The sequence below is a fragment of the Staurois parvus genome, unplaced genomic scaffold (assembly GCF_062004578.1).
Source record: "Staurois parvus isolate SC_StPar_1 unplaced genomic scaffold, SC_StPar_1.0 ptg000860l, whole genome shotgun sequence".
NCBI lineage: Eukaryota > Metazoa > Chordata > Amphibia > Anura > Ranidae > Staurois > Staurois parvus.
Genome location: NW_028318656.1, coordinates 3,248,416 through 3,263,217, shown reverse-complemented (window position 1 = coordinate 3,263,217; position 14,802 = coordinate 3,248,416). Strand labels below are relative to the sequence as shown.

The window sequence follows — 14,802 nt, the reverse complement described above, 5'->3', positions numbered from 1 at the left end:
TTGAGGTGAGATGATAAATTGATGATACTCTATCTATTTATGTATAAACAGTTTTAAAAGCTTAGAAATTCTATTCTTAAAGAATGCTGAACATTTATGATTAACTTTATTTTCTTGCAGCAAACTGTTACCATTATCACTCATATGATAGACTACGTAGGCACGCCAGATCTAAACGTACAGTTGATACAAAGCATTGAGAACATCTTTCCAGCAATGAAGGTTACATCTGAGCCCTTCCAAATTTTATCTAATGGTATTGACTTTTCCTGTACTGTCTTCAGTCCTGATGACCTCAAGGAGGATACCTATCTAGAGCTTTTGTCTGGGGCCACTGTGTTCCTGTCGATGGAGAACAGTAATAAGTCTTCTGGGAATGTCATTAATATACTATCCATGATCTATTCACCAAAACCTGGCAGCTTTAACATCTCGTATGACAGTTCTGATGGCCTGTCTTATTCATTGGCCAGTTCTATATGGACCAATGTGGCCATAGTAGATAACATGGGTGACCACTCTCTGAATATTTATATGGACTTCACATGTAACAACAACACGTGTAATGAATCTGCACTATGCGCGTTTTGGAATTTAAGTACAAACAAATGGTCATCGGAGGGTTGTAATACTACAGTTATCAATGGCAGTACCTCCTGTGCCTGTAATCACCTGACCTCCTTCTCAGTTCTTATGGCGGGCTATATACCAGAAGAAAACCAGAACCCTGTGTTCTTGGATACTCTCACGAAGATTCTGCTTCCTATCTCCATAGGGTCTCTTATCAATTGCATCGCCATAGAAGTCTTTCTTCTGAAACAATCCAAGAGCTCGGTTGCTTTGTACAGACACATTTGCATTATTCATATAGCTGTGTTTCTGCTAATCAGCAATGTCTTTTTCTTGGCGTCCAGCCTCTTTGACATCGCATCACATCGTTTTTTGTGCAAAGTACTCACGTTCGTTACTCATTTTTCATTGTTGGCCTTCTTTTCCTGGACGTTGGTGCAGGGCCTATTCTTGGTGTGCCGGTTACTCTTCGTCTTCCATCACATTACCAAAAGAGAATTTTTGTACCTTTCTGTCATACTTGGATATGGCTGTCCAATTGCTATAGCCGGGGGCACTTTTGTGGTGTATTATCCTAATAGGTACCTGATGAGCCATGCCTGCTGGTTGGATAACAAACATGGTGCCTTTCTGCTGTTCGCCATCCCTGCCATTATAATTATGGGTGGAAATATTCTCATCATGGTGGTTGTGATTGCAATAATCTTGAAGTCGTCAGTCTCTAAGGGGAAAAGCGAGGATGACGAGGTGGTTGGGAAGCTGGTGAAAGCGGTTTTGTTCTGCACCCCACAGTTTGGATTGACTTGGGCTCTTGGGATCCCATTGTACATATACCCAAAGACTGTGTTTTTGCACTACCTATTTGCCTTGCTCAACCCCCTACAGGTAATCATCCAGAAAGGTTTGCTTTTGTCATTTAAATATGTATAATGTTACAGGACAGGCCCTACAGATTCTATCCAAGTCATAGATGTCTGCCTAAAGCAATGTGCCGTAATGCACATACATGTACTGCATTAACAGAAAGCGTAGTGTAAATCTGACTTTAAAGAAAACTTCAGCAAAGAAATGGGAGGGGGTAGGGTCAGTGGTGGTGCCCCTAACAAATCCCACCAAATGCTTTTTATATGCTTCTTGGTCCATCAGCCAAACTTCAGTGTGAGGATCAGACCTACAGTAAGGTGCATCTGACCATTGACTGTTACAACAATTCCAAGGCATGTGGCGGTACCTACTAACAGGTCTAAGCGCTACTTCTTGTTTTGCCCTCCCTTTTACTAGTTACATTTTTTTCAGATCATTAACCCATAAAATAGTGAAGCCCACCACTGACAGCTCCCACATTTTATTTAGCCAGGTGCTTAAAATTTTTTTCGAAAGACAGTGTGCCAAATATAGGAAAATGTCAACTCATACAATGTAATGTAACATAACATAATAATACAGTGTTATTATTTGTATTCCTTAGGGCTTTTTCCTTCTACTGTTTGGGTGTCTCCTGGATAAAAAGGTTAGTAATACGTTTGCAAAATACAACACCATGGATATACTGTATTTTCAATGGAGATGTGCTGCAGTACCAGATTTCGCCAGTAGGTGCAACTGTATTGAGAAACCCGGAAGAAGCATAATTACAGTTTCCATCTGGTGGGAAAATGTTGTACTGTGCCTAAAATATGATCGTTCTGCATGGAATTCTATTTTTTAGTGGATCCTTCTGGACACCCTACCCCCTTCATAAAGCCAGTGTGGAATAAGCATGTACTTTTTTATTCTTAAGGAAAAGTGAAGGTTTATTGCATAGCCCACCCTTTCCACTTTCCAAGTGAGATAACTAGTGATTCTAGGTATTGGAGATCAAGAGAGAGAAGAAGACAAGAAGGGAGGGGAGAAGAGCACAGGGTGAGCAGTAGAAGGAAGGGGAGAAGAAGACAAGAGGAAAGAAGAAAGGAGTGGAGAACAAGAGGAGAAAAGAAGGGGTGGGGTAGAGGAAATGAGATGAGTAGGTGGACAGGACAGGAGGAAAGAATAGAGAAGGGTAGGACAGGAGGAGAGAAAAAGGAACAGAGGAGAGAACAGGAAGAGAGAAGAAGGGAGATGAAGAGCATAGAGAACAAGAGAGAGGACAAATGGATGAGAAGAGAGAAGAAAACAGAAGAGGGGAGGTAAGAAAAAACACAGGGAAGCAAGAAGATAAACAGATAGGAGAGAAAAGTGGAAGAGAGGGAAGGAAAGAAGAGGGGAGGGAAGGAGGATGATATTAAAAGGGTTGTTCCTTCGGTGCACAGCACACAGAGCTCCGATTTGCCAAATATGATGTATTGAAGAACTTGTCAAACAGAACAAACAGGCCCAGCAGGGGTGCCCACTCAACCAGGACACTTACAACAGTTAGAACAGAGTCAGCGGTCTTTGGATCCAAGCTGCAGACAGCACCTGTCATGAGGAGTGATGTCCTGAAGAGGGAGACACAGTACTCTTTCCCTTCCCTACCGGAAACTCTCCTTATTGCTAGTGCTGTCTTTGACAGATGGGTATCCTGTCCCTACACTAGTCACTTGCATAAAGTGTGCCAAAACTCAGGGGCAGGGACTTAAAAAGACTCTGCATGATCCAAGATGGCCACCAGAGTCACCTGGATCCAGCATATCCAACCGGAATGCTGCGTCAGGGGCACAGGGAAACCCAGTTTCTCCTGAATTCCTTCTCCAGTTGCATTGCAGAGGAAAACCAACTGCAGTGGATACTGAAGACTGCACCTGCCTACACTCCCCCTTCTTTATCCTTGGCATCAAACAAAAAACACAGAACGTTATAAAAGCAGCATTAAAACAGTTACTAATACAAGAAAAAATTCAAACAACAAAATTAGAATACTTTGGTGGAAGTTGTCCACGGTTAGATCAAAATGGACAGCGAACATCACCCGCTTCTGTGCTATCACAATCAGAGCCCTCGTCTTCTACTGGGGACTCCAAAGCCTCTGGAGGCTGATGTTAGCATCATCCCCTACATCTGAACTGGGGGCTAAGTCCTCCAAAGAGTCCATGGACTCAGCGCAGCTATTAACTCATTGGGGTGAGACCTCTGAACTCTCCACAGCTATGGGACTGGGCTAGCGTCTCCATACCTCACGGGAATGGAGGCTCCAGTTTGAGGGAAGACAGGTCCCATTTAAAGGGGACTTCTTGCCTGCCAGCCTGAATGCTCAAACCTGGCCAGCAAGTGGGGCAAGTCCATGTTCATGCCCAGGACAATGGGTACTGCTGAGCTCACTGGGCAGCAAGTGACCACGACTCCCACCTGGTCTTCTATTTGTATCTTCATCCAGGTGATGCCTTCCACTAAGAAGGCAGGTTGTTTGCAGCATTTAGGGACAGCCAAGAGGGTTCCAGTTGGTCTCTATTCTTGACTCCTTTAGCGTAGAAGTACTCCATGGTGGTCACTTCAGACCCTGTGTCAGTCAAGCCAGGGTCCTCTTATCCATTGACTAGGGCACTGCCCAGTGGACTTGGTGCGACCATAGTGTCCAAACCCTACATTGCCTACAGGGTGTGAAGGACAGCACAGGAGGAAAAAAGAAGGGAAGGGAGAAGAGACCCAGAAAATAAAAGAACAGAAGGGAGAAGACTGGAGGAGGAGGGAAGAGAGGATAGGAGAAGTGAAAAGGGAAGGATAGAGGATAGGAGGGAAGGATCAGAGGTTGGGGAAGAGAATGAAGAAGAAATGGAGAGGGATAATGAATGAAATATGTTATTGTAATATACTGTATATAAATCTAAAAAAAAAATTCCATTTCATATTTTAGGTGATTGAAGCGCTAAAAGACGTTTTCCAGAAAAACTCCAACTCAAACAGTCTGGTAAGGAAGATCACAAACCTGAACCTTTTAACAGCAGATCCCATTGCTTCTTACTATGTTCTATGGAGATTATCACAATTGAATGGTATTGTTAAAGTGAAAACAAATGAACTCTCGGCAGACTTTATTATCAATCACTAAGAATCATCAATAGCACATCATTGCAGTGTTGGGATAAGGTCCACTGGCACCCAAGGCAAGGATTCCAAAGCTCTATAATTTTGTGCTACAAAAACTAACATGAATTTAAAATGGTACAGAAAAAAAAAATCGTAGGGAAGAAATAAAGAAGTAAATAAAGACAATGGTTAGGATTAAGGATAAGGGTTAAATACAATTCCAAGTACAGATTTGTGGGTTAAAAATCAAATTAAGGTTTACAAATTTTCTTCTCGATGTTGTCCCTTTTATGAAAGACACTAGGATCATGTTTCTGGTACAAAGCATTTTTTTTTTTACATTTGGTGCTAGAGAAATAAACAAATGCAATTGTAAAATTATTAGGTATTTAAAAAAAAAACAAACAAAAACAGCAAGACCAAAAATGCTATTGAAAGAAAGGAATAATGGAGTTTATAAACACTAATTAAAAGCCAAATTTACCTTATAAAATTCAGTTTTATTTGCAGATAAAAAATTGCACCCAACAAACAATTGTAAAGCATTGCACCCACAATCAGCAGATTGCGACTGCAATGTCATGCTCATGTGAACTGCTAGCAGAGCTGTCTGCCTATAATTCCAATATGAGCAGGCAGTTACTAAAGTCCAGGAAGATCAATGAACTACGAGCGTGCCTACCAGCACCCTTGTAGTTCATTGAGAACTACAAGCTGTCTGCCTCAATAGTTGAAGGTAGTTGTAGTTCATTAATTACAGAACTCCCTGCGGTTTTTGAATTGTGACAACGGGTGTACAGAGTGGGCAGTTGTCACAGTGACAGCGGAGTGGAGTACCGCACAGGGCAGCCATCAGAAATTTTAGGGCCCCTTACACAGCTTTAGGCCTGGGCCTTCCCCCCGGGCCTGACCCGCCCACTGGCCATGCCACCAAATCCACACACTGGCCCTCCCACCGAATCTCATCCCATGTCATCCTCCTTCTCCATCCCATGTCCTCCTCCAGTCCCATCTCCTCCATCCGATGTCCTCCTCCTGCAGACCCATCTCCTCCATCCCATGTCCTTTTCTTCCTTCATTTCTATCTCCTCAATCCCACGTCCTTCTTCTCCTCCAGTTCCATCTCCTTCATCCCATGTCCTCCTCCTCTTCTATCCCATGTTTTTCTCCTCCTCCAGTCCCATCTCATTCATCCCATGTCCTCCTCAAAATTCCAATCCTATCTCCTCTATCCCATGTCCTCCTCCTCCTGCAGTCCCATCTCCTCCATCCCATGTCCACCTCCAGGCCCTTCTCCTCCATCCCATGTCCTTCTCCTACAATCCCATCTCCTCCATCCCCTGTCCTCCTTCTCCTCCAGTCCCATCTCCTCCATCCCATGTCCTCCACCTGCAGTCCCATCTCCTCCATCTCACATCCTCCTCCTCCTGCAGTCACATCCCCTCCATCCCACGTCCTCCACCTCTAAGCTCCAGGTGGGGGGATGCGGGACAGGTGGGGGGCAGTGGAGCAAGAGGGGGCAGCAGGACAGGAGGAGGCAGCAGGACATGAGGGGGATAGATGGGGGGCAGCAAGACTAAAGAAAGGCAGCGGGACAGGAGGGGGCAGCAAGAGATGAGGGAGTGTCACAGGGGGTAGCAGGACAAGTGGAAGGCAGCATCACAGGAAAGGGGCAGCGGGACAGTTGGGGGCAGTGTCACTCTGATCACAAACACCTTAGGAAGCACCAGTCCTCCCATCTCTCACCTGTACTGTAGTAGCTGCTTCACATGGTGCACGTGGAGAGGATCTGATGCCAGGCTGGTAGCGGAGTATGTGTCCCATCTCCACTGTGACCTTCCTGTACAGGGCCCTCCACCAGCATCTCCTGGCCTGACCAACCCCGTATAGCAGGATGCACACTGCCATTCCTGACCAGATCCTACCTGACAGGCCCGACCCCCCCCCTGCACTCACAGGGGATCCGCCCCCCAACCCACACTCCCCTTACATGACCCTTACATTAGAGTTAGCAGAGCGCCCCCCTACATTAGAGTCTCAGTCCAAGCTACCTCTGACACTTATATCCCAAAAGCACACAGTCACTAGGAATCAGTTCAGGGTCATTACTCACAAGTCCTCAGGATAGCTGCACACCTTTTAGCTTCCTTTGGACATAGTCCACTGAGGGAGACAATCCTTCTCCAGACCCGATAACTTATGGTGAAGTCTCGCAACTAGCTCCTTAGCAGATCACTTCAGGTCCTCAGCTACACAGTCCACAGGTTACCTCAGAGAAGCCCTCCCAAAGGCTTGGAAGCCTCCTGGAGAGAGAGAATAATCTCTCCAGAGCGTCAGACTACTTATCACCTCCCAGCCGCCTTCTGGACACTCCTCTCCAGAGATTGGCCAGGCCATGATAAATATTCAGGCTGGTCATTTAAATCTCCCTTCCTACGTTCAGAATGCTTCTTCCAGTGGCAGGGAAAGCAATCAAACTCCCAGCCCGTGAAACTCTGAAAAGACCAGAACAAACAATCACTCTCCCTAGACCACAAAAAAAGCCAAAAATTTAATTTGCCTATCATCCCACGCTAGGATGGTGCTACATCTGGGTAGGATCTTTGACCTAACCTTTGGAAACAAAATAAAAGTATTGAATGATAGTTTTTTTTCTTAATTAACCACCTCCCGTCCGCCAAGAAAATGAGGGGCGCAAGGCGGTTCTCTCGTTCTGGGAAGATGACATACTCCTCCACCACTGGAGGCACACAGCGCTGTGATCATTGGTGTGCTGTGTCCCAGGGACACCGAAGATGTCAGCTCTGTCATGTGATCAGCTGTGTCCAATCACGGCTGTCGGCATTTCTCTCCTCATGAGCTGTCACGCTGACAGAGGAGAGGAGAGCCGGTAATCAGCATTATTCAGAGGGGACATGTACACAGATCATCAGGGCACTGATCATCAGAGTGCCCTGATGATGAGTGTAGCCCCATCAGTGCCACCTGTCAGTGTCCATCAATGCCACCTGCCAGTGCCCATCAGTGCCACATATCAGTGCCTACCAGTGCACATCAATGCCACATATCAGTGCCCATCTGTGCTGCCTTTCAGTGCCAACTATCAGTGACAGTCAGTGCCACCTATCAATGCCAGTCAGTGCCGACTATCAGTGCTGCCAATCAGTGCCGCCTAACAGTGCCAGTCAGTGCCACCCAACAGTGCCAGTCAGTGCCACCTAACAGTGCCAGCCAGTGCCGCCTATCAGTGCCATATATTAGTGCTGCCTTTCAGTGCCCATCAGTGATGCCTGTCAATGCCCATCAGTGCCACCTACCAATTCCTCCTCATCAGTTCCCATCAGTGCTGCCCATCAGTGCCCATCACTGCAGCCTCATTAGCGCACATCAGTGAAGGAGAAAAATCACTTATTTACAAAATTTTATAACAGAAACAAAGAAAAAACTTTTATTTTCAAAATTTTCAGTTGGTTTTGCTTTGTTTAGCAAAAAATAAAAAACCCCGAGGTGATTAAATACCACCAAAAGAAAGCTCTATCTGTCTCATAAAAATGTCAGTGTTGCATGACCGCGCAATTGTCGTTCAAAGTGCGACAGCACTGAAAGCTTAAAATTGGCCTGGGCAGGAAGGGGGTATAAGTGCCCTGTAGCCAAGTGGTTAAAATCTGTACAGCAACATGTTAAGGGGTTAGTACCACCAAATGGGGCTTGCTATCCATACACTCATTATATGTTTTGTTGACCGATAACTGATTTTTCTTTTTTAAGGGAGAAACAATGACCAGCACTACCTGAAGCCACTTATATACGGTGTGTAATGCTTGATCGATTTTACATCTTTAACCACTCGCCTAACAGAACAATTGTTTTCATTTTTCGCTTACATGTTAAAATTAGCATCTTTTTGGTAGACAATTGCTTAGAGCCCCCCAAACATTCCATATTTTCTGAGAGAAGAGACCATGGAGAATAAAATTATGGCTGTTGAAATTTTGTTATGTCACATGATATTTGTGCAGCCATTTATCAAATGCAAAAATTCACTTAAATTATTTTACTGTACACAAACACAGTATAATACCCATTTATTTTGTAAAATATAAAATATGATGGTTTGTCGAGTAAATAGACACCAAACATGTCAAGATTTAAATTGTACACATGTGAAATGGTAACAAACTATGGTACCTAAAACTGTTGATAGGCAACACTTTAAAAACCTCTAAAGGTTATCGATTTAGAGTTGACTGTGAGCTACATCACTAGAAACATTGCTGTCACTCAGAAGTTCATGGTGATACCACAAGTATGGTGCAATTGCAGTTTACATGTGCTTTTAATTTATTTTTATTACTTTTATTTATTATATTTACATTTTTTTACACTTTTTAATATTTGTGTTCATGTAATGTTATTGCTATCACAAGCGGTGAGCAAGCCCCTTGTGATATCTTCGGGCAGTGACAGTTATTCTTTTTTTTGAGACATCAGGGGGTTTATTTACTAAAACTGGAGAGTCCAAAATCAGACTCCCTTCTGCATAGAAACCAATCAGCTTCCAGGTTTCATTGCCAAAGCTTCATTGAACAAGCTGAGGTTAGAAGCTGATTGGTTTCTATGCAGAAGGGAGTCTGATTTTGGACTCTCCAGCTTTAGTAAATAAACCCCCAGGTGTCTATGAGACCCCCCAATATCTCCCTGCCATTCAAAGGGAAGGGGAGATCAGATGTGTTTGATCAGATGCTTCTCTGGTTGTTCCAACCAAGGAAAGCCATCATGTGACAAAATCCTTACCACTTCAAGCTTCTTTAGTCACAGAGGAGATTGTGGAATGGATGTTCCTCCATCTCCCCTGTAGGCAGCCGATCTGACTGCTGGGCTGAATGGTCCTTGGCTACTCCGTGCAGGAACGGTGGCAGGAGGGGGCCCCTTCTGACCCCTGTAAAAGTGATCAGGCCGCTGTAAAGTTGCTCGGATGACTTTTACTGGAAAGATGATCGCCAGCTGAAAAATATGATGCCAGGATCCTGGCTTCAGTTGCTTTGAGAGAAATATAGCACCTGCCAATACTGGACTTTTACTGTGAAAATGCTAGATGCCTGGCTGCTATTTTTGGTCAGTAATTTAAAGTAGATAAGAATTGTCTTTAACGGTCTCAATCAGCCTACTTGGTCTTGGTCAGTGACTGAATGTTTTGTAGAAAAAAGCCAGGAAACTAGCATTCTCAAAAGTAGGTCAGCAATGGCAGTAGCCTCCTTCCCCCACCTGCTTCTCATTTAGCGTGTAGAGTAAATTCCAGATACATCTTGGTATGGAGAAATGGAGAAACATGTGACCCCCCCTTCCCATCCCCTTCTCATGGGACAGTGTTGGTGCTCAGTGATTGGCCAGCATTGTTACATGGGGACAGAAAGCGTCCTCAGCCTTGTGTAAGCTCCAGTTTAATCGACTTAGAGCTTACACAGGGCTATCTTTCTTCACTGTTAACAGCTGGATGGAGCAGTGGAGGAATAAAGGAAAGGTGACTGGGTGAAGCTGGATAGGAAGGAATTAAAGAACCTGTTGCTTTTTTAGGCATCAGCAAAGCACAGGTTTGTGTTAAAACATGGTCTGATAGCTTTATAGACTATTCCTTTTAAAGCGACAGAAAAAAGTAACAAATGTAGGTATTCATAAAATCAAATAGTACATTTTAACCTGCCTTTTTTTCCTTCTAGTTGTCTATAGGAATCCTGACTGCACTGCCTGTCATACAGATATCCCCAGGAGACTGCAGCAAATATAATACAATCGTGAATATATGGAGCAACAAGTAACAACTGAGTGAAAAAAAAAGGAAAATATTTACTGATATCCCAAGGATTTTGCAAATAAATGCCTTTTATAATTTCCAGGGCCATTTCTGGACTACTGGGATAAATTAACCAAGAACAAAATCTTGAGAGATATTCTTATGTTACTTAGAGTGAACAATACAACTCTTCACATAAATGTGTAAAATATATTTACAGATCTCAGGTACCTCAGTATAGTACCAATAACAAAGCTTTTAAATCTTCAGCCAAGTACAGTTACTCTATGGGGCAACTGCCCTCCTTTTTAACTCCTCACTAGACCTCACTTCCTTCTCTATCCCTTTCTTCTTCCTCACCTTCTGTATATTTTCCTCGTACTCCTTCCCATGAATTCCTCCTCCCCGTGCTTTTCACCTCTCCATATCTTCTCTTCTTCCATCCCATACCTTTCGTCTTTCCATGTGCTCCTTCTTCCAATGCTTTCCTGCTTCCATGTCTTCCTCCTTCCTATGAGATTCCTCTATCCATGTCTTCCTCCTGCCCATGCTTTTCACCTCTCCATATGTTTTTTCATCCCAAGTTTTCCTTCTTCTAATAGTTCTCTCGTTCCCATTCCTTCCTTCTACCCTTGTCTTCCTCCTTCCCATGCCTTCCCTCTATCCATGTCTTCCTCCTCCCCATGCTTATCACCTTCCATATGTTCTTTCATCCCATGTTTTCCTCCTTCCCATGACTTCCTCGTTCCCATTCCTTCCTTCAACCTTTGCCTTCCTTCTTCCCTTGCCTTCCTCCTTCCAATGTCTTCCTCCTTCCAATGTCTTCCTCCTTCCAATGTCTTTCTCCTTTGCATGTCTTCCTCCTTGCTATTACTTCTACTTCCATGTCTTCTTTCGATCCATGTCTTCCTCCTCCCCATGCCTTCCCTCTATCCATGTCTTCCTCCTTCCCATGTCTTCCCTCTATCCATGTCTTCCTCCTCCCCATGCTTTTAACCTCCCATATGTTCTTTCATCCCATGTTTTCCTCCTTCCCATGGCTTCCTCATTCCCATTCCTTCCTTTAACCTTTGCCTTCCTCCTGCCCATGCCTTCCTCTTTGCCATGTCTTCCTCCTTTGCATGTATTCCGCCTTTCTATGACTTCTCCTTCCATGTTTTCTTTTGATTCATGTCTTCCTCCTTCCCATGCCTTCTCCTTCCATGTCTTTTTTTGGTCCATGTTTTCTTCACATGCTTCATCTTTCACATGCCTTCCACCAGGGTGTAGGAAATGGTGAGAGAGGAAACAGAAGAGAGGTGTTTGCTGGCTAGGATCAGGAGACAAGCACACCTCCATTACCAAGTATTCTTTTAATGATCCATAGTGCCTAAAATGAACCACCTGTAGCTACTGACATTTTGACTCAGAACTGCTGTTTAATTATACAGTATAAACTGAAGCTTGACTTCATCCTCTTGTGCCTGACACTATCATGCAAATTCCGGGCAAAACATTTATTCTTATGATGCGAACATTAATTCAGGAAAGAGTAGAGGAGGGGGTCTCTGTTTATGTTCTTAATGATTGGTGTACAGACAGTAAAGTTTTAGATAACTACTGCTCTCCAGATTTAGAACTTGTTGGTTAAGTGCAGACTGATTTGCATACCAAGAGAATTCACAGTTGCAGTTATTCCCGTAGTTAATATACCGCCAGATGCAAACATTGCAATGGCTTTGGTCACATTATGAAAAGTGATAAGCAAATCTCAACACGTTTATCCTGATGGGGTTCTTGCTGGAGATTTGAAGCAAGCGAATGTAAAATCCGTGCCCCCACAACTTTCAGTTTGTGAAGTGTGCTACTAGAAGAGAAAACATGTTGGATAAGTTTTATTCCAACATTAAGCAAGCTGTAACATGGGGGATGTTTAGCTCAGCAGTAGCTGCGTTTGCAAGTGAGTTCATGCCAGTCAGGAGCTATATTTCAGGGCTTGGTAGCCCACTTTTATTAAAAGGAAAAGGCAAAAACAAAAGTCCAATAAAAGGTTTCCCACACTGGGGTTTTCTCCAGAAAAGTGTACACGGTCCAAATGAAAATACTAGCCCACCTGTATACTCTTCAGCAGCACTGCTGCTATAGACACTGGTCCTTCCAACCACCAGCTCTTCCAGGCACACAACTTAGAGCTCCTTAACACACACAGCCTTGAGCTCCTTAATGCATACAGCCCCAAGCTTCTAGGATGCACACAGCTCCTGTAGCCTAGTCCTCAGGTCCTTAACTTGGTCTCTTGCAGACATTCATACTCCAGCTTCCACCTGCAGCCTCCCTGACTCCTGTAGGAGACCTCCTGTCTCTCTTGGGTGGAGCCCTGAGGTATTCCTAAACCTCCAATATGAGGGCTGTGTGCACCTGGGCACACACCCTGCTGTTCCTCCACAAAACCCGGACACTGGGTTGGAGATTCCGTCCCACCCAAGGTACTATGGAATCTCCAAACTAGGGAGCCCCTTCCAGGACTACCAAAACCTGGAGAAAGCTGCAAAAGCAGTTTTCTCCATTCAGAACATCTACTCCCTAGTCCTGCACTCAGCAAAAGTGCAAACCCTGTGTCCTTTTGCTGACCACTTACACAGTGAAGGAACCTTGTACTGTCACAAAGCCTACAGAGCTATTCCATTGTGCTGTTTGGGTCAGTCAGTTCTATCTCTCTCTATTTCCTATTCCAGTGTACTTCAGTGTTCCCAACCTCCTGTTATTTTATGGACAGCCAGTCAAAACCTGGCACTTTTCTCCTGCCCGTAAATGTCAGTAACAGGAGAAATGTGCCAGTGGAAATTGTAGAGATGGCTCGGCTTGAAACTGCTCATGCGCAATTCCAGAGCTGCCCAAGTCCAAGACCATTGATGATTGTGTGCTCGGCTGCCGCGGTGCCAACCGCTATAAAAACTCAGCCCAGGAAGTGCCAGATGGACTTGTCTCAATGGAGCAGCTGCATTGGAGCCCCGCTTGGCCTCGGGTGGACAGGCCTGTATGTAATGTAAAGTTATAAGCAGTGCTGGAGACAATGATGCACACGCACATGAATGTGAGGCTCAGGGACTCGCTCATGTGCTGGTCTCTTGCTCTTCTTGCTGTGGGGGCAAAACAGTATCTCTCTCTGGGGAAAAAGCAGTCTCTCTGTGCTGAGGGGGCAAAACAAAGTGGTCTCTCTATGGCGCAAATCGGTGTCTCTGTGGGGGAAAAAACACAGTGGTCTCTCTGTGGGGGTAAAACAAAGTGGTCTCTCTGTAGGGGAAAAACAAAGTGGTCTCTCTAGGGTGCAAATCAACCCCTCTGTGTGGGGTCAAAAACAAAGTGGTCTCTCTGTGGGGGCAAAACAAAGTGGTCTCTCTAGGGTGCAAATCAGTCTCTCTGTGGGTGCAAAAACACAGTGGTCTCTCTGTGGGGGTAAAACAAAGTGGTCTCTCTGTGGGGGTAAAACAAAGTGGTCTCTCTGTGGGGGTAAAACAAAGTAGTTTCTCTGAAGGGGAAAGCAAAGTAGTCTCTCTGTGGGGGCAAAAACACAGTAGTCTCTCTGTGGGGGCAAAAACACAGTGGTCCCTCTGTGGGGATAAAACAAAGTAGTTTCTCTGTGGGGGGAAAGCAAAGTAGTCTCTCTGTGGGGATAAAACAAAGTAGTTTCTCTGTGGGGGGAAAGCAAAGTAGTCTTTCTGTGGGGGTAAAATAAAGTAGTCTCTCTGTGGGGGCACAAACACAGTAGTCTCTCTGTGGGGGTAAACAAACTGGTGTCTCTGTGGGGGGAAATTAATGTCTCTGTGGGGCCAAAATAATTTACAAATTACATTGCTGATAGCATATTGTGCTTATTTGTAGCTTAAATACTGAAATTTGTACTTAAAATTGTAATTGTGTAACTTTTGGAAATTACATTAAAAACGTAGCTGTGCCAGTATGTTTTGGGTGTCATGTCAATGAATTTCAGTTTGGTAGGTTGGCAACACTGGTGTACCCTCCCATTAGGTGTAGAATAGCCCCAGAATATAGAATAATAAAACTTGACCAGACAAGTCCCTTTCACGGTTGGAGGACTGTTTCGAAAGGACAAATTGGGAGGTGTCTGAACAACAGAATTTTATTCTGTAAAAAGAAACAGTGTTGAGGTATATAAAAAAAACTACGTAGATCATATCACAGTATGCAAACTCATCAGAGTATTCTCAAATCAAATCCCCCCCGTTGTGTTCTTCAGAGCCGATATAATTTCATCTTGGGAGATAGCTCATTCTAGGGATATTAAATTCTCTTTTGCAATTTTCGTTAAATCTGTTGCAATTAAAAATTCTTGCCTTCTCTTCCTCATCTCTTCCTCATCTCTTCTTCTGTGGCTTTTAAATTTATGGGGTTCACCTTATACAGTTTGCTATAGAACTTATGAAACACATTGGCATATCGCCAGTGGTGGAGTACACCAG

General features: G+C 44.2%; 1 protein-coding gene across 1 annotated transcript; it reads left to right on the top strand.

Moving 5' to 3' along the window:
• Window positions 1-141: 141 nt before the first annotated feature.
• On the top strand, window positions 142-14,282 carry LOC149443322 (adhesion G protein-coupled receptor F3-like). The gene is made up of 5 exons (XM_089655660.1): window positions 142-1,455; window positions 2,039-2,080; window positions 4,379-4,432; window positions 8,320-8,361; window positions 10,269-14,282. The coding sequence occupies exons 1-4, from the start codon at window positions 145-147 to the stop codon at window positions 8,344-8,346; spliced, it is 1,434 nt and encodes a 477-aa protein (XP_089511786.1). The 5' UTR covers window positions 142-144; the 3' UTR covers window positions 8,347-8,361; window positions 10,269-14,282.
• The last annotated feature ends 520 nt before the right edge of the window (window positions 14,283-14,802 follow it).